Source organism: Onychostoma macrolepis, chromosome 04 (genome assembly GCF_012432095.1).
Source record: "Onychostoma macrolepis isolate SWU-2019 chromosome 04, ASM1243209v1, whole genome shotgun sequence".
NCBI classification, from domain to species: Eukaryota; Metazoa; Chordata; class Actinopteri; order Cypriniformes; family Cyprinidae; genus Onychostoma; species Onychostoma macrolepis.
The window spans coordinates 1,169,933-1,189,599 of NC_081158.1; the positions used below are offsets into that span (position 1 = coordinate 1,169,933).

Genomic DNA, 19,667 nt, shown 5'->3' on the forward strand with positions numbered 1-19,667 from the left:
AGTGGGTACAATGCTGTTTCATGCATTCAGAGTTGTTTACACTGTTAAAGAGTTGGATTCTCATGCTAAGCATAGACAAAGTTTCAAAAAACAATTTTGACATATAACAAGAGTATTTCTGGGCCAAAATATTCACACTTCTGGGTTCGTACAAGTCTCGGAAAGTTTTTTTCGAATGTGGTTCTTGCTGACGTAAACGACGGTGGAACTCCTTATATGGGCATTTCTCCCGGAAGAACGTGCCCGTGCACTCATCGACCAGCGCGAGAGGGCGCTCATCAACGCGCTTCATTCGGCAGCACTGCTGCACAGGACTCGCTCGGGAAGAATGTCTCTGAAGTGTGTTTTTGGTTGTGAGGGAAAGATAACCTTGTTCAGCTTCCCAAAAGAACCCAGCGTAAACAGTGGATACAGTTTGTTTTTCCAGGGCAGCGGAGTTTCACAAGTGTTTTGTTGACGAACGGCGCAAGTGCACGTCACTCTTTAGCTCCGCCCACACGGCACGCCTCCAGGAGCTCGGCTTTTTCCGGAGAGAATCGTAAAGCTTGATCTTTCTTTTATAAATATGATAAAACTAAAGACTTTTTGGAGATATGAAGGATGCAGTACTACTCTTTAGGTACTCAAGATTAACATGAGATTGGGTGAAACTGTGTGTGTTAGGTCCCCTTTAAGGAGGAAATTATGCTGCATGCCCTTAGAGAAAGAAACAGAAAAGACTGGCCATATCGTTTTATAATAATAATAATAACAACAACAACAATAATAATAATAATAATAAATAATATTATACCACATTTCAATAAGAAATATGCATTGTACTGTGACAATGGCAGTTAGGGGGGTGGTGGTCTCATCAAATGCACCGTTCTGTGCACTCTCATCTCATCGGTGCATTTCGTACATATTCATTAACTTTAAGAATTTATACCATTAAATTGTTCTCTTCTCTCTTTTTTTGGTCTGATTTTTGTAAGTAATCAATCTACTCATCCTGGAATTCTGATTTGCCATATTGATTAGTCAGTAATGATCAATTAAAACTGGATGTATTTTTAATTTGTATATTTAGACATTTGCAATATCTTAATCATATTCTGATATACTTCTTTTTATCCCCTCTGCCTGTCTCAACAGCAGCCCAGTACACCCCAAAGGTTCTTTTAAGACCCAAGACACAGTTCGTCCTTTGGCTTTGTAAGTACAGGTTTTGACTATCAGAAATATTTGGTTTATATGAATGAAGATATGCACTGCAGCAAGCTAGAGTCTTAATAACGATATTACAGGGTTAATTCATTCGTTTGATTATCCCAATCCCTCAGATTAACCATGTCATTACATTCTGATTAGTAATTATTGATTAAACATTTTATTCATAAAGGCTCATCACACTCATATTCAGGCTTGTTTCCTGTTTTTCTCTTTTTGCTTGTGTGTCCACAGCAGCCCAGTACACCCCAAAGGCTCTTTTAAGAGCCAAGACACAGTTCGTCCTTTGGCTTTGTAAGTACAGGTTTTGATTAACTAATCAGTTAGAAAGTTCTCAGTATTTACTGGTATAATATGCAGCATGTAACATAATATGCAGCTGTGAAACATAAGGACTATTACCAGTTTTGAGTAATATTGTTTTCATTTCTTTATTTTATTAGATTTTGGATTGTCTTCCTCTGCCTCCTCAGTTTTATTTCAAGGTAAGTAATATTCCTTAGCTGCTCCTAAAGGTGTTCTCAGTAATGTCTGTTTTTAATTTTATTTTATGTGGACAGCAATCCAGTCAGGCTATTCATGATCCATATACAGGTCTGGAAAAAATTAAGAGACCACTGCAAAGTTAGCGGTTTCTCTGGTTCTTATATTTATAAGTATTTATTAAAAAAAAAAAAAATGTTTAGTTTTATTCTATAAGCTACTGACAAATCTTCCAAATTCCAAATACACATCCAAATAAATGTAATTTAGAGCATTTATTAACAGAAAATGACAACTGATCAAATTTTTTTTACAAGTGTTTTCAGATCTCAAACAATTCACAGAAAACAAGTTCAATATGTGACCCTGGACCACAAAACCAGTCTTAAGTTGCTGGGGTATATTTGTAGCAATAGCCAAAAATACACTGTATGGGTCAAAATGATAAATTTTACTTTTATGCCAAAAATCATTAGTATATTAAGTAAAGATCATATTCCATAAAGATATTTTGTAAATTTCCTAATGTAAATATATCAAAACGTCGTTTTTGATTAGTAATATGCATTGCTAAGAATTCATTTGGACAACTTTAAAGGCAATTTTCTCAATATTTAGGTATTTTATATTTATAAATTACATCCCCCATATACCGTGAAACCAGTATAATGTTGAAAAATACAGTGCTATACATTTTTTGTAATACCGCCCACCTTCTTCTTGATCACGTTCCAGAGGTTTTCAGTGGGGTTCAGGTCTAGAGATTGGCCTGGCCATGACAGGGTCTTGATCTGGTGATCCTGTTGTTCAAATACTGATTAGACCGTAATCATTGATGAAAAATAAGCACATTTAGTTCTTACAGGCATATCACACTAATATACTTTTCTCTCTTACATTTGTGTCAACAGCAGATAAATACACCCTAAAGGCTCTTTTAAAAGCCAAGACACAGTGGATCTTTGACTTTGTAAGTATATGTTTTGACTACCAAACAGCATATACTCATAATATGCAGCATATACTCTGTAAAAAAATCTTTTGCTGACTCAACTTATATTCTGTTCTATTTTGCATGGATTTATTTATTTAAAAATTTTTTTTAAGTTATTATAAAGTAAACTAAACTGATTAGATGTAGTTATGAAAACTTCTGTAGGTGTGTGCAATATTTAAAAAAAAATATCTCCATATTTTCTGGGATTTTATTGATAACGATAATCGGACAATATTTTTCTGAGTGTGTTGCGCTGGTACATGCTGTAGACAGCTGACTCTTAAAAGTTTTAGATATTCTTCATATTCTGTGTGGTTGTCTGTTCACAGCAGTAACAGAAATGAATCTTTTCCAATAAGTTTAAAATTATTTTTTCCTTTATAAAGCCATTTTTTCCCCTAGAAGTGTGAAATATCTTTTCCATCAATTTTTTTTTTACATCTAATCAATAAAGTCAATTACAATAATAAGACATTTGGGTTGTTATCAAACATTACTAAATTCATTATCAACAAAATCCATCTTTGCAATGCAGAGGAAAACACACGCATTAACCAGCAGTTACAAATGAATAAATGTTGATTTGATATATTAAACATAAAACATTAAATACTGATAAAGATCAAGAATCTACAATAATGATATTTGTCATAATATTGCAGCCCTGTGAGCTCCTGTTTTTTATGTATAATTTAGATACAATTTTAAACAGTGAGGGTACTGTAATTAGGTAAGCTTAAGTATTTGACATTGAAGACAACATAGTATTTTTATTATAATAATGGTGATTTTAAACATTGCCCTCACGTATGTACAAAAGTGCCTTCATGGAAAAGACCCTGCTTTCCACTGACCTGGACGACCACCAACTCATTTGAATGTCACTCAACAACCATAGGATGACATCAAGTGGCAAGGACAATTTGAAACAGGCTTCAAGGTGCAGGGCTGAAGTCGTGCAATGCTACAAAAAAATCCTCCCTTCATCAATGAGAAGTGTAAGGTCCACGAATTTGGTCCAAGGACGGTATCCAATCATGGATGAAGGTTTCCTGCGTGTTCGGTCTTTTCAGTGCGTAAAGTTATTAAATTTAGGTTAACTTCAAATCTGACTCCATTTTATTAAGACCTCGAACTTAGGTTGAAAGGCAAATTGGTCGTTTGTCTGTCCCTAATTATTCCTATTATTCTTCTGACATTTGATTATTCTAGTTAATTCTTTACTTTATATTTACTCATTCATTAGGAATCTATATCACCCTATATCACGTACTTATACCCCATAATATACCTTCACTTAATCTACTTGAGAAAATAATTTCAGAGTAAGTCAGAATAAATTCAAATGTAACAATTTATTATCAGTCAGGTAAATATGTATTATGCTAATTATACAGCCAATTCAAAGATATCAAATCAATATAAAACATCAAAATCTCAAAGATGAATCTAAGAGTAAGCATACCTGACTTGAGAAAAATACATAGTATGAAGTGTGCGAACACACTTCATCCCACGGGTTCATTCCGGCTACAGAAGGCCCTGATCCTTTTGCAACATTTCCTTAAGTACCTCAGACCAAGACCAACATCCCCCGAAATGGAGACAGGAACTAACAATTGGAATTTGCATTGATCAAGCAAAAGTTATCACCTTTTGGGACAGATGGTAATTTGCATGAAAGACACTGGGAACTGACTACACCTCTACAGTGTGCAAAATATCTCTAAACTCTTAGGATCTGTATTACCTTTTAATTTACTTTTTATAAGAATGAGGCCATTGTACCAGTCGCCCTGAGACAATTCAAATGATACCAAACATGACTGTAAATATCACTTGCATTAATGTAGAACATTACAATCTACTATTGACCATTTTGAGCAGACTGAGTAGAAGGAAGGATGAATGAAGGGATTTAAGAAGAAACAAATGGAACTTTCCTGCACCTCCACTCTGTGGGGTGTCTCGAAGATGCCCGTGCATGTTTGTACTGTCTGTTTCTCAGGAGATCAAAGTATCTGAGATTCTTTCATCCTTACGGAAGCAAAAAAGAGCGAGACTGTAAGGATTGGACCATAGAGGACTGGAGTAAGGCCATCTTCTCTGATGAGTCTAATTTTCAGCTTTGCTCGACACCTGGAGATCTAATGGTTAGACGGAGACCTGGAAAGGTCTGTTGGAGAATCGGTGATGATATGAGGGTGCTTCAGAAAAGTTGGAATTGAGCATATTGATTTTTGTGAAGGGCGCAAGAATCAAGGCATGTACAAGGTTGCCCTGGAAGAAAACTTGATTTGAAAACTGACAATATTCCCCAACTCTGAGGATTAGTTTTTCCAGCAGCACAATGATCCATGCCAATCAAAGTGTGGATGGAGGATCACCAGATCAAGACCCTGTCGTGGCCAACCCAATCTCCAGACCTGAACCCCACTGAAAACCTCTGGAATGGGATCAAGAGGAAGATGGATGGTCACAAGCCATCAAACTAAGCTGAGCTGCTTGATTTTTTGCACCAGAAGTGGCATAAAGTCACCCGACAGCAATGTGAAAGACTGATGGAGAGCATGCCAAGATGCATGAAATCTGTTATTGGAAATCAGGGGTATTCCACCAAACATTGATTTCTGAACTTTTCCTAAGTTAAAATATTAGTATTGTGTTTTTTTTTAAATTAACAAACTTTTCTTTGCATTATTTGAGGTCTGAAAACATGCCATCTTTTTCCATTACTATGACCAGTTATTTTCTGCAAATAAATGCTCTAAATAACAATATTTTGATTTGAAATTTGGAAGAAATGTTGTCAGTAGTTTGTAGAATTTATTTTATGCAAACAGTTATATATAAATAATAAATAAAGAGAAACTGCTAATTTTGCAGTGGTCTCATTCATTTCCAGTATTTTCCATGTATGTAAAGAACTGTTGTGTGTGTGTGTATACACACGTGGTCAGAATTGTTGGTACCCATGGAAAAAAAAATCACAAAAATCTAATGTCCAACGTGTATTTGAGAAAAACATTTATTTCATAATGAGATTTTCCCCCATTTTAAATTGTTTTAGTTCAATGAAAGGTTAGATTTGTGTGAATTTATTTAAATAAAAGATCAAAAGGATTAATGCAGATTTATTTTCACAGCCTTCTTTGATCATATTTACCATGGGTACCAACAATTCTGACAACGTATGAGGAGTTCAGATGCAAAAGCCTCCAAGAAAATTTACCTTGATCTGATGTTGATCTGCTACAGACACCATGCAATGAAGCAAGATGTAGTTTAATCCAGTTCGTCAACAAGTTCAGATTTTTTGTCAAGGAGTAACATGATTCTACAGAAAAGAAGAAAAAAATATGATAGAATTTCTATAGGTTTGCTGACAACATGATACAATGCTAACATTGTACAATTACTGATACGGTGTTGTAATTAGGGCTGGGTATTAGAAACTATTTTTGATTAGACTTCAATTCATTGGGTTCCCATTTGATTCCAAACTAGATTTAAATTTAGTATCGATTCATTTCGATATATATCAGGTACAGTATACATTTTTCAAGGGAAAAAAAATATCTTAATGCTGTAAAACTATTCTTTGAATCCTTTCAGCTGGAACATTATTTTAATTGTCAAGAAAACAATTAACTGGTTTGTAAACATTTACATGTAATGGATTTTTTATAGTAATAATAAGAGTTAAAATATAATTAATATGTAATATAGTTTAAATCCTCCTCTCGAGAGTTAATTTTACTACCCGAGTAATGAATTGGACATTGAATGTCTTTTCTAAGGTACATGTAACATTACTTATTGTGGCGTATCGTGGGGTTTCAGTCAGGGCCTTCAGTAAGCAACTGTAAATTACATGCACACATCTTACACATCTCTGTTACAGCTAACGCAGCCATATAAATATAATGCACATATTATGCCGCACACAGGCTCTCAACAACAATAACGGCTGATCAACAATTTCAACAGTACGCTAAATTAGTGTGGGTTAAATGCAGAGTAAATTTCCCTACATGGATCAGTAAAAGTAATCCAGGTCACTATGCACATTCACGTCACTCTAAAATGACGACGCGCCCAAAGCAGCAAAACTGTACAAACGCTGGACATCCACACACACACACCGCACCACAGTATTATCAACGCACCGCATACACCTCCATAACAACGTGCATGATACAATACTCATCAAATAACAAAGCACTCACCTGTCACTTGTAAAGTCCATGGGTCTGTCATGTCCCTTTACTCGGTTTAAAAAGTAAACACGGTAAACAAAATAACTTGTGCACGTAGTGAAGTGACGTCTTTCAACAAAAGGGTAACACTATCTGTAGTGCTGGCCTCAGACTTTTTTTATGTAGGATATTCCAGTTCAACCTCAACTAAACTGATCATAGGCAATTTTGTGGACATTACACAAATGAAAATGATACCTAAATAATCAGTAAAAACATTTTTCACACAATTTTATTTTTTATAGGGCCAGCAGAGAAGACCCTGCTGCCCCTGTCGGCCCACCACTGCTTAATACATTTCAGTATGTTGCACTGTCTTTTAACATACCTTATGTTCATTCATGGATATTTCTTGCTTTAACTCATTGTAAAGAGGAAGATCCTGCTTGAATTCAGGTGCTATACAGTGATCTATCACACCCAATTAAGAGTGCCAAAAGTCAAAACCACATGATTAATGCATATAAGCAAACAGACCGTGCAATTATACATTTATTTATAGCATGCAGCACCTATGCGTCGCGCATGAATGAATGAAAGAATGAAAAAATACATATATTTTTACTTAAAGAATTACACCGCAACTGTGCCAGACACATGTGCTTTATATATCTTTAACATACGAGGCAATAAAAAGCTGTTACAGCCTAAATATTTGCAACAATTTACTTCCACAATATAATTATGACACCCTTACTATGTGTAAGTTTAATTTTTGAAGAGATTCTTCTTTAAAAATATGTCTAAACTGATAAATAATCCGGTTTTCGACAGGTTTCTTTCGAACGTTCTGTGACGATTTATGTCATAAGAACGTGGTGTGTTGCCACAGTTGCCAACTCTCGCGAGACAAATAAGCAACCGCAGCTTCAAAAACAAGCCCAAAACAAGCCCAATATATATATATATATATTTTTTTTTGATGATTTATTATCATCAATATTATTTATTATCAATTATTTATTACCAATAAATGAGCCTGCAACATATTAAACTGAAACCACTCTTTTATCTGAAAAGCAAAAACAAGAAGCTATTTTACAAAAATTAGCAAACTGCAACAAAAGTGGGAACAAAACTTGTCTCTAATCACCTGTGAGCAGAATAGGATTGGAGAAATGGAAAAGGAGAAAAGCACAAGAGATTCAAAGGGGAGCTGTAACATAGCCACATATTTATAGCCTAAAATATATAGGGCTCATTCTATGGAAATGTCCATTTTTCTGTCCCTAGCCTTAGAAATATTACACTTGAAAAACACTTGGTTACAATTTTTATTTTTTTAATATATTTTAAAATGAAACAATGGAACAATATTTGAACAATTACACCTTCTTGAGCCATCAATGTGGCAATATTTGTTTTTAATTAATTATAAAGAATTCCAAGCACCACAAAACGGCTCATCCCCACAGCCATGAACAGAGGCAAAGTGCTTTATTTTGAGGTCAAAAACAGGTTTTTCTTCCATTTAAAATAAAATTATGTATACATAACTATCAAATGACATAAAAAAACAAAATGCGACATAAATATTATAGAAAACTATATTAAATTATAATATATATTATATTAAAAAATAAAATATTATATAATATTATTAAAAACATTATAAAAAATATTTTAAAAAATCATTAAGCTGTCATTTATGTGTATTCATGAAGTCAAAAGGTAATCTAATAATGCGGTCTAAATTTAAATGTTAAAAAAAGAAATACATTTTAAGACATCTTGTCACACCAGGCTATTCGAACCAAATGTATTTACTCAGTATTAGGATATGACTACTTGTTTTTTTTATTACAGCCCGTGATAATTAATACGTTACAAAAACATTATAAAAATTAGGCTAAAAGAAAGTCATTTCATTAACTGTGCATATTTTCCTCAATGCTGCTCCAAGAAGGTTTTTTTTCAAAGTTTTTTCCAAATTAATTTTATTTTCATATGCATTACATACCATTATCGTAAGAATGCTAAACTTTATATATATTAAACTTTATATTCATAAGAATGCTAAAGTTTACATATAGATTCCCGAACATAAATGTAGGAGCCTGATGTCAGGCGGAACTAAGAGGCTTTTGCATCTGAAGTCTTTACACACACACAAAGGCGTGCGCATGCGCGTGCAACACACACTTATATATATTATTGCCCTGATCTAACATGGAAATTTAATTTTTTTAAATGTTTTATTTTTTTATTAACACTTGCTTATAACACAGTCTTCACTTTTCTTCATTTCCAGCTCTGTGGTTTGTACCACTTCGGTTCCAGCAGTTCAGCTGCATTTGTTCTTCACTTTTGATAATAGTAAGTACATCTTGCATTTTAAAAATCACACTAAATTCCAGAGTCAATTATGTACAGTAGTTAACCCCCATTCTGTAGAAAGGCTCACAATTCAGGCTCACAATTCATTTACTGTATTGTGCCTATTCAGAAAACATATTTATTCAAAGACATACCTGCGACACTAATCCTAGCCCTAACTGAATATCAGAAAATATCTAGTGAAATTAGGCAATGAATCTTGTTCTCTCTCTGATTTAAGCCATGGACAGGAAGAGTAAGAAGAGAGAGTATGACAGGGAGTGGGTTTCTTTGAAAAGACTAAGTAAACTACAGAGAAAAAGAGAGAATGCAGAAACTTTAATGGCAGCCAAACAAGTTGAAACTGCAGACACAAATATGGAAATCATGGAAAAACACGAGAAACATGGAATAATGGAGACTGATGAAAATGTAAAACTGAATTTGGAAACAGAAAACATCTCTGAATATTCAGATGTTTCTGAACAATTTTCAGATAAAGACTCTCTGGAGATGGGTGATTCAAATTCAAATATAGCAAGGGACATTGCATCTTGGAGCATAGAAAATGGAATTGTCCATAATGCTATAGATGGTCTTCTGAAATTGTTAAAGAAACATGGAACAAAAGACCTTCCATCATGTTCAAGAACTTTGCTTGACACTCCAAAATCTGTAAATATTCAACAGAAGTCAGGAATGGAGTATTTCTACTTTGGAGTAGAAAAAATGTTAAAAAATCACATGCAGAAATACTCTGTCGAAACAACTGTGAGGATGGATATCTTAGAGTTGAGACTTAATATCGATGGCCTCCCATTGTTTAAAAGTTCGAAAACTTGTCTTTGGCCAATTCTTTGCAGCACCAACCTAAAACCAACAGATGTATTTCCTGTGGCCATCACATGCGGAAATTCAAAGCCCTGTGATTTGGAATTTTTATGTGACACAGTCGAGGAAATTCTGAAATTGGAGAAAGACGGTCTGTGGTACCAAGGAAGACACATCGCAGTTCAAATTAGTGGCATTATCTGTGATGCACCTGCCAAGGCATTCGTCAAATCAATCAAAAACTTCTCAGGGTATTATGGATGTGACAGATGCATTCAGAAAGGTCAGTGGCTGGGGCGTATGACATTTCAGCAAGTGGACAATCTACAGCTGCGTACTGACATGTCTTTCAGACAAAGGCAGCAGGAAGAGCACCACAATAGAGAACAAGAAACTCCACTTTGCCAGCTAAACATTGATATGGTAACTGGTTTCCCTATTGATTACATGCATCAAGCGTGTCTTGGAGTTATGAAAAAACTTGTCCTGACATGGATGCGAGGGCCAAAAGAGACAAGGATGTCTGCCGGACACGTGACCATTATAAGCAACAAGCTTGAAAACCTCCGAAACAGCATTCCAAATGTCTTTGCCAGGCGCCCCAGGGGACTGAATGAAATAGACAGATGGAAAGCGACCGAGTATAGGCAACTAATGTTGTACACAGGAAAGATTGTCCTGAAAGGACTTCTGAAACCAGAGCTGTATGACAACTTCATGTGCTTCTCCACAGCTATGTGCATTCTTGTCCAACCAAGTCTCACAAGGAAACATTGGCAATATGCAAGGGATCTCCTGAAATTCTTTGTGTCCCAGTGCAGAGAACTGTACGGAGAGGGTTTCCTTGTATACAATGTCCATCAATTTCTCCATATTGCAGATGTTGCAAGACAGTTTGAGGGTCTGGATGAGTGCAGTGCATTTGCATTTGAAAACTTCAACCAAAAACTAAAGAGAATGGTTAAGTCTGGAAGAAGTCCACTGGCTCAGATCACAAGAAGGATTCTGGAAGGACAAAACATGCAGAAGAGAACACCAGAGGCACAGATCAAGTGTACAAGGCCCAACAATGTCTTTGGAACTGACCAGATCTTCTTTGAGGTCATTGAAGAAGATGGTCTGGAAAAACAAGCACTACTATGTAGGGTCTACGACAAGACGGCTCCCCTCTTCACAGAACCTTGTGATTCTCGCATCATTGGCTCCTATGTTGGCAAAGCAAAGGAGACAACAATATGCAGAGTATTAAGATCAGAGCTAAAATCTCAAGCAATCATGACTGAACACGTGGATAAGAACAAGATCATATTTCTTTACATTTTACATGCAGATCAGGGACATTGCTCAAATCTATGAAATTTAGAATGTGGATGCCTGTAAAAAATGACAGAAATCAAGAATGACCAAAACCTTCATGTAAATTCTAAGAAATCATGACTGTTCAGGATTGATTCCAGGAAATCATGAAACTTTGTCAAATATCTGTAAGTGTATAATTTCAAAAATGATGTCTATATTTGCTACATAATTACTCTTTTATTAACCAAATAAATTTTTTTTAGATGATTACCTACACTGTGGTTGAATTTGAAAAAGAGAAGACAGTTGCAATTGTGTGTCGAACTTGGATTGTGGCAAATGGAAATGTAAGTATTGCTAATGCTTATGGTTTGTTAAAAAAAAAGACTTTTCAGTTTCTGACTGGTTTGTGATTAGGTATTTGTCTAAATGAACAAACAGGTTTTGAGCTGCTACTGGCCTTCATCTGAGCCAACAAAGAAGGCAAAAAATGGAGAACTGCCAGATAAGAAGACATGGAAACTTTTCAAGATAAGAATTATAGAAAAATCCTTTACGTGTAAGAGAAAATTATGAAATTGTAATTACAATGAACACCTGCTAAAAAACATATTTCTGAAATGAAATTATGACAGTACACTTAGGCTGATGATACACGAGGCAACATTTTGAGCATTTTGCGAGGCAATTTTTTTTTTGAGCAATGTTGCTTGGGCACTTCCCCATTAAGAATGGGTAACAAATTTATATCTGGATACTTTAGATTGGTTGTGAGAAACATGTGACTCACCTGGTTGCCCGTTGATGGTAACATTACTCGAAAGGTTGCCCAACGTATCGTCAGCCTAAGGGTCAAATAATTAAACAGACAGATAGTTTTAAAATGCTTTAAAGGGTTCCTGAATGTAAATCGAAGTCCCACATGTAACATTAATATGCAAACAATGAAGGTGAACATCAGAATTTAAGCAAATATTTGGTTATCACAAAACAACCATCCTCTATCTATTGTGCATTAAAATAAAATAATGAAATACATTTCTGGTAACAATAAGATAATAATATAACAATAATTGTAGCATTATACCATGCAATCTCGGCTAATTATCATATAAATGCTTAATTTTCCACCTATTTGACTACTGTAACAGTGAAATATTACAGTAACAGAAGTGTGCTTACTTTTTACTGTTCAGTACTAGCCAGTATTTTAGATCACTGTAGAAACTAATGTTAACAGTTCAAGTACATTAAAGAGATGTACATTATGCCATAAAATAAATAAAGTGGTAGGAAAGTTAGATCACTCTGAATGGTAACATTGTAAGTGATATAGCCTAATTTTCTAACACATGGATTTATATACTTTGTCAATATTGTGACCAAATTTAAAAACTTTTTTTTTTAGCAAATTATGAAAAGGCTGTGAAGTACCTGAGGCGGGCCGAGGAGCTCTCTAATGTGGAAACAGATGGAGACACCCAAATAAAAAAAAGAGCACATAAGCGACCTAGTCGTTTTGAAAGTGACACTGAGGATGGTAAATCTAAATCCATTGTTATTGTTAATAATCTTAAATATAAGGAAAAATTGTTACAATAAATATAGTTTCTAAAATGTTAAATAGATCGTGCAGTGACTCTTTTAACAATCTGGAATAAACACAGCAAACTGAATAAACATAAGTACTTCATTCAGTCACAAAAAAAAATGACTGTAAACTTCTCATAATCAAGCATTCAACACTGTAATGATATAACCTTATCTATATATCTGGTCTTCACTCACAGAATGTGTCACACCAGCAAAGCGTCCTCGCTTCCAGTGTCTGGCTGGAAACAGACCTCAAGCTCCTGTCTTTACAGAGAACAGGCAGGAGCATGAGCCATTGCCACAAGTCAGTAAGTAACCTGCAAGTACAATTTGTTTGAAGGTGTTTACATTGAACTAACCAATAAAAATAATAAAAGCTACCCATACAAAATGTTTAATGCTATTCATTACTAGGCAGAAATGCTACAACACCTTGCAAACAAATGTTAAAAATAGTTTGCAAATGATTACATACAAACTAAAACAAATAAACATTTAAACAAATGTTTTTGGGTTCAATTTAAGTTAAGCACTATTGGACCTTCAGTGCTTGGTCCCTAGTAATATGCAAAACGGAAATTAAAACTGTAATTAAAACAAATATTGTTTCAAAAGTATAGCCACAAGACACAATGCCTACATAGCAAATCTACTTAACTTAGCCTGCAAAGTAAAGTAATATCCAGTGGCTCATTTCATGACGTTAACATTTTACTCGTTCATTTTACTTTCTGTGGTAACTGGTATGATATAATAAAGCTTAACTTCTCTTTCTGAAATGTATTTTTTTAATAGCATCAGCAATGCCCTATCAAAACGGATGTCAAGTGACAAACGAAGAGCAAAGTAATTACTTTTATGCTACATTGAGTTATTGTGTTTACTTGTTATATTGTACCTGGCAGAGCAAACATGAAGAAATTTTATGTGTTTTTATGGTCAGACTACCTCACACTGAATAGAAAAATTGACGAAGTGATCAGAGAGCTGCGTCAGTTTAGAGAAATCATAATGCAACAGCAGCAGCAGGTGGTTGAAGAGCAGGCCCATGTCGAACAAATGCAGACAGAAGAAGAGCTGTCAGCGTTTTGTTCAAAACTCAATGAAGAAAGGTCATTCAGAAAATCCATGGTAATTATCTTTCAAAGTAACTCTATTTCAATATATCTAAATGTAAATATATAACAAGTTATCCAATCAAATGACAATCACATTTACATACAGTTAATACTGAAAATTATATACAAAGACACACTTTTTGTGTGTGTGTGTGTGTGTAGATTGCTTTCAGCGTCAGGTTTTGCTCTGGGACAGTTGGCCAATCAGTTCGACGAATGATGCGGGCATTTGGGACAAACATGCTGTGGTCCAACTTCAGTCTGAAAGGAAGAAAAGGGAAAAAAGTGTTTCAGGACCTTCCCATCATGCGTCTTATCACAAGTAAGAAAGTAACTGACAACAGGCTACTAAATTATTCAGAAATTAAGGCCCAGTTTCACAGACAGGGTTTAGCCTAAACCAGGATTAGATCATAGTTCAATTAGGACATTTAAGTAATTTTTATAAACATGCCTTAGAAAAAAACATTACTGGTGTGCATCTTGACCGGAAGTGACGCGGTGAAAGGTGTTGTTGTCGGTGAGCGCGGTAAATTCGTGTTGTGGTTGTGCAGTAAATGGCGTAAACATAGCCGCGGGAACTAGGGGTGCTGAGGGTGCTGTAGCACCCCCCGCCGCAGGGCCGGGTCTGAGATTTTCCTTTTGGCCCTTGATCATCCCCAAGATACTTAATTTTTGTGATTATTTATTAAACTGACCAGAAATATATAGCCTAGTGTGGCATAGATCATAGAGTGAAAAGACCATTTACAGCAAATACAGGCAATTTAACAAGGAAATATGTGTTTTAATGCTTTTTAACAATTATCGAGTTTGAGCCAATAGAGTAGGAAAAAACAGGAGTCGATTTAGCCTTTCAAATCAACATTTGACATGCCTACAACAATATCCATACATGTAAAACACTAATTGGCTTATCACAATTTTAGTTTCACCATTTATTATCACTACCACTGTAAAAATGCATTTTTGGCAAGCTGAGGCAGGCTGACCTGCAATATGATCTGCAATATGGAAGCTTGTTTCGCCACGGAAAAAAGAAATCAAAAAGATAATCGCAACTTTAAGCCTGAAGAACTTGATTAGCTGGATCAGGTGTGTTTAATTAGGAAACGGACATAATTGCGTACCGACCCGTACCGCTCAGTGGAAACGAGACATTATTTTCATGCTCAAAGTCCGACGTTTCGGTTTCACGCTCAGTTTCACTTTGTGACGCAGTTAAAATGCATTCAATTTACGGTCAAATATTGGCATTCAGAACAATAATATTGATTACAAAGACAAAATATATGAGAACTCACCTGTAATCATTTATGCACTGGGGGAAAAAAAAACATAAGTTGAATAAACAGTCCAGCCAACCTGATTTGTAACCTGCTGCTGTCGAGTCTACATGTCCGCACCTAATTGAGCTGCGTACGCTACGTGCCAGTAGGGGGCGTGATTTCAAATTTTTTGAGATGCATCCTTCACTTCAACCTTACGAAAGTATGACTTACAGAAGTTATACTTAAGTAAGAACGTTTTGGGAAACACGTATTAACGATAAGGTATAGGTTACGGTACAACTTAAGAACGAAGTAGCCTTAAGACAGTTTCGGGAAACGCCTGTGCCCGGTTGCATAAAGCACCTTAAGTGTAATTTACCTTAAATTACGCTCAAATTACATACAGCTAGCTCAAACGTGAGTGCGTCATTCGAGAACACATTTATATACTATAATATTTTATTCCTGTATTTTCCTACATATTACCTGGGAGATAGCTTGAAAAACGCACATACAAATATATATTTTCGCAATCGTGTGTTTATTGTGTTTACATTTCTGCTTTTTATTCAGTTTAGCTGTATAGAGACAGAGCGCATTTAGGCCACGCCCACACGTTTTTACATGCACAGAAACAATTTTTGAGTCAGAAAAGTAGGCCTATTTAGATTCCATTTTTACAATATTTCCTATTTTTTATTTTTCATGCATATATCTGTCAATGTTATTTTCAGGAGCATGCCTTCAAACATTTAAGGCTGCTAAGATGGCAGAGATAGAGGGAGAAGTGGCAGAGTGTTTAAAACATGCCCCGCATAAACGTGGAGGACCAAAAAACCTAAGGGTAATTATTTGCATGCAATATGTATATAAAGTCTATGCATAACTAAGCATTGTCTTATGTGCTCTTATTTTAAGATTGATGTACACAGAGCAGAAGATGACGATGAGGTAATATTCTTTTTCTTACTTTCTTCTATTTTCATGTTAGACCAGATCTGGAACCTTTTGTTTGCAAGCCATATAGGCAAACTCTTTCAGTGATTACTTAAGTAAAACATTTATAATTCATAACTGATGCTACTTGTCTGTAGCACAATCTCAAATTTCATTCATTTCAAGATTTGAATGTCGGCAGTAAATTAATGTACTAACTGTGAATTTTTAAGGTGGCAGATGCCACCCCTTTTAGCCCACTGGCATCACTAGAAGAAAACAATGAATTTAATCAATTTTGTAATGAGGCTGTGACAACAAAATGTGGAAAAAGTGAAGCGCTGTGAAAACTGGATGCACTTTATGTAAAGAGATAATTTGATTTAATCAACAAAACAGCATGATCTTTCAGCATGACCACTTTTGAATAGTAGTGTCTAGAAAACTATATATTTTTGAATATAGAGATTAATCTTTAAGATCAGATGAATTAAATAATAGACAAATGTATTAAACTGAAGGACAAGAGATGTGAGTGAAAAGATATTACAAATATTACAGTAAGGACTTTGAAACGTTGTGATATTAACACTGAATTTACCACTTGCATGTGAAAAGTGATTAAGATTATTTGAGCCAAAGCATTAAGGAAAAAAGGGGGCTTTTTGGCTCTGCCAGTTGAAAAGGTTCCCGACCATTTAGACAATGGGTCTCATTCACTAGTAATTGCGTGGATTATTTCGTATTTGCACGAACAGGAGGCGAAAAAAATCCTACCCGATCTCATGAAAGTACGTTACCACGATTTATGTATCTATTTGACATGCTATTTATACGCATAAATCTCTATCTCAAATCTCAACCTTTCCTTTGCAACATTTCAGGCTTTATACAGCGCTCTCCTCAAACATTATGAAAAAAAAAAAAAAACTTTTGCCAACCTATTTAAGGTCTGCACGTTATCAAACACGGGCTTAAACATTTTAGCATATACCAAATTGAGTTCTCTTTCGCCTCTTCTACAAAAACAGTTTTTTCTGTAAATAAATCGAAAAATAGGCTAAATATATTAGATAGTCTACATGTAACATGGATGGGTAACGATTTAACAAACGTAAAAGACAACAAATAGTTCAGAAAAGAAGTTACAATGACTAAAAGAACATAATGAGCAAAGCTGACTAACAATCACCGTTTGTGATTTAATAATAGTCTCCTTTTCGTCCCACGAAGTTCATTATGATAGTTAGCATCGCGGCTGTTAAATTAGCGGTTAAAATGGTATAAAACAAACATTTAAATATAAAAACATACAGGTAAGCGTGTCAGTACAGGAATTTGTGTACAAATAGTAAATCTGTATATTTATTTTGGAGAATTTACTCACCTTTTGTTAGACAGTCCTGCCTGAGGAACCGTTAATGTTACTTTGTATTTGAAATCGCTCTTGCGCGCGCGCGCGCGAGCTGACAGCAGGTGCTCGAGGACACGCATTTTCTTCCTCTTGACAACAGCATAAACAGAATATATTTTTTATTATATTAATTGTTAAACAATCCAACTAATGGAGGCATATAAAAGTGCAATCTGCAAAGACTGAAATGGTTACTCCAGGAACCCTATTATGAGAAAAAGAGCTTTGAGGCACTTAAAATATATTTTGAAGTTTGAGTAATCAAAATGATATCTGAGGCACCTTTAGTTACAGTGTAGCTTAAGCCTTGTCTGTGAAACTGGGGGTAAATGTATGCCTTAACTAAAGGGTACTGTACCTTTTCCCCGAACCTTAGGAGGTTGCTTTCTTACATGCGACGGTGCTGTCCATGGCTGTGGTGCTGAATTGGCTGTGCCCGCGCCCTCACTCACAACTCTCTCAAGCCCCGCTTACTCTGGCAGCATCTCGCAGTGCTCATTTTCATACCACGGGTGCTAAACCAGCTTGCAAACTCTCTAATTATACATGCAGATATTCATATGAGGAGTTTAAGAAAAAAAAAAAAGTTTATTTCCAACGTGCAGATTACGTTATTTTATTTTTGGGGGACTGATCAGCCTGTTTGATTGCTCCTCTGAGTTCGATTGCTTCAGTCTGTTGTGCTGCTGAGAGGTTTGTGTTTGTAGCTCCGTGTACCTTCGCTTTTTATTGAATCTCTACTTTACTTTCAATCCCTTTTGTCTAAAGTGATAATATATAACTTAATTCCCACCATATTTCTGGTGTTATCTTTCAAACTAATCTAACTAATTTGATCGTTCTCCTTTAAAAACCGCGAGTGCAGCTTGTTAGCCCGTTAGCTTGTCACCGCGGTTCCATTTGCATTCTATTCGCGCCTATTATTATTTTATTTTTCCTTGCTCCGTTTTCACGAGCTCATCAAACAACAGTGGTAAGTGGTAAGTTAAGTTGGTATCATTCATCAATCACGGTGAGTAATGGCTTCTTCTCCTGCTATTGTTGTTTGCACTGTTTGCCACATGTATAGTTTATCCGTCTCTGTCAGCAGCGAGGGATTCACATGTGATAAATGCAGGGAAATAGTTAGGCTGACAGAGAAGAATTTAGAACTAGAGACACGCATCCAAACTTTAGTTGAGGACAGTAAGAATGTGAGGGCTGTAGATACTGCTTTGGATGCGACTAGCTCAAGGAGTCCTGTACATTGTTCGGTTTCGGTTGAGCCCGTGCAGCAGGGCAACTGGGTGACAGTGAGGCGGCATAGTCGCGGGTCAAAACACCACTCTTCCGTTCCGATCAGAACATCAAACAGGTTCTCCCCACTCAGTGAAGCACCCACTGAGAAACCTGATGAAAGTGCTCTAGTTATTGGCGATTCTATTGTACGGAACGTGAAAATAGAGACACCAGCCACCATAGTCCATTGTTTACCAGGAGCCAGAGCGCCTGACATCTTGGCAAATTTAAAAGTGCTGACTAATGCTAAACGTAAATTCAGTAAGATTGTTATCCACGTCGGCACTAATGATATTCGACTTCGCCAGTCGGAGATCACCAAAAATAATGTTAAAGAGGTGTGTGAACTTGCAAGTACGATGTCAGACACTGTAATATGCTCTGGTCCGCTCCCTGCTTACCGTGGCGATGAGATTCATAGCAGACTGTCATCACTCAATGGCTGGATGTCTAAGTGGTGCCCGCAAAATAACATAGGCTTTATAGACAATTGGAAGAATTTTTGGGGCAGACCTGACCTGTTGAAAAGAGATGGTGTTCATCCCTCCTGGGGTGGTGCCGCTCTTCTCTCTAGAAATATGGCACATAGTCTTAGAGTTTGTACTTGACTAACTGGAGCCCAGGTCAGGAAGCAGACAGACTGGCTAAACCGATCGTCTG

At 35.8% G+C, this 19,667-nt stretch overlaps 1 protein-coding gene across 3 annotated transcripts; it reads left to right on the plus strand.

The window, feature by feature from the left end:
* The first annotated feature begins 2,649 nt into the window (after window positions 1-2,649).
* Window positions 2,650-18,611, plus strand: LOC131539256 (uncharacterized). 3 transcript variants are annotated; one of them, XM_058773698.1, is made up of 12 exons: window positions 2,650-2,665; window positions 9,203-9,267; window positions 11,661-11,744; window positions 11,839-11,956; window positions 12,806-12,937; window positions 13,188-13,298; window positions 13,786-13,836; window positions 13,934-14,121; window positions 14,271-14,430; window positions 16,114-16,223; window positions 16,298-16,330; window positions 18,106-18,611. In XM_058773698.1, exons 3-12 carry the CDS (start codon window positions 11,661-11,663, stop codon window positions 18,361-18,363), a joined length of 1,245 nt encoding a protein of 414 aa, XP_058629681.1. In that variant the 5' UTR covers window positions 2,650-2,665; window positions 9,203-9,267; the 3' UTR covers window positions 18,364-18,611. The 3 variants fall into 3 exon arrangements, with proteins under 3 accessions (XP_058629681.1, XP_058629683.1, XP_058629680.1); XM_058773700.1 differs by lacking the exon at window positions 2,650-2,665 and having other exon boundaries at window positions 9,251-9,267; window positions 11,815-11,956; XM_058773697.1 differs by lacking the exons at window positions 2,650-2,665; window positions 9,203-9,267 and adding an exon at window positions 11,477-11,582.
* The last annotated feature ends 1,056 nt before the right edge of the window (window positions 18,612-19,667 follow it).

Excerpts from the sequence above, each read along its gene's own strand:
- LOC131539256 (XM_058773697.1), top strand. The coding sequence starts at position 11,562 with ATGAAACTTTGTCAAATATCT. Across the intron at positions 11,957-12,805 it reads TATAGAAAAATCCTTTACGT|CAAATTATGAAAAGGCTGTG; the intron begins GTAAGAGAAAAT and ends TTTTTTTTTTAG. Across the intron at positions 16,224-16,297 it reads GAGGACCAAAAAACCTAAGG|ATTGATGTACACAGAGCAGA; the intron begins GTAATTATTTGC and ends TCTTATTTTAAG.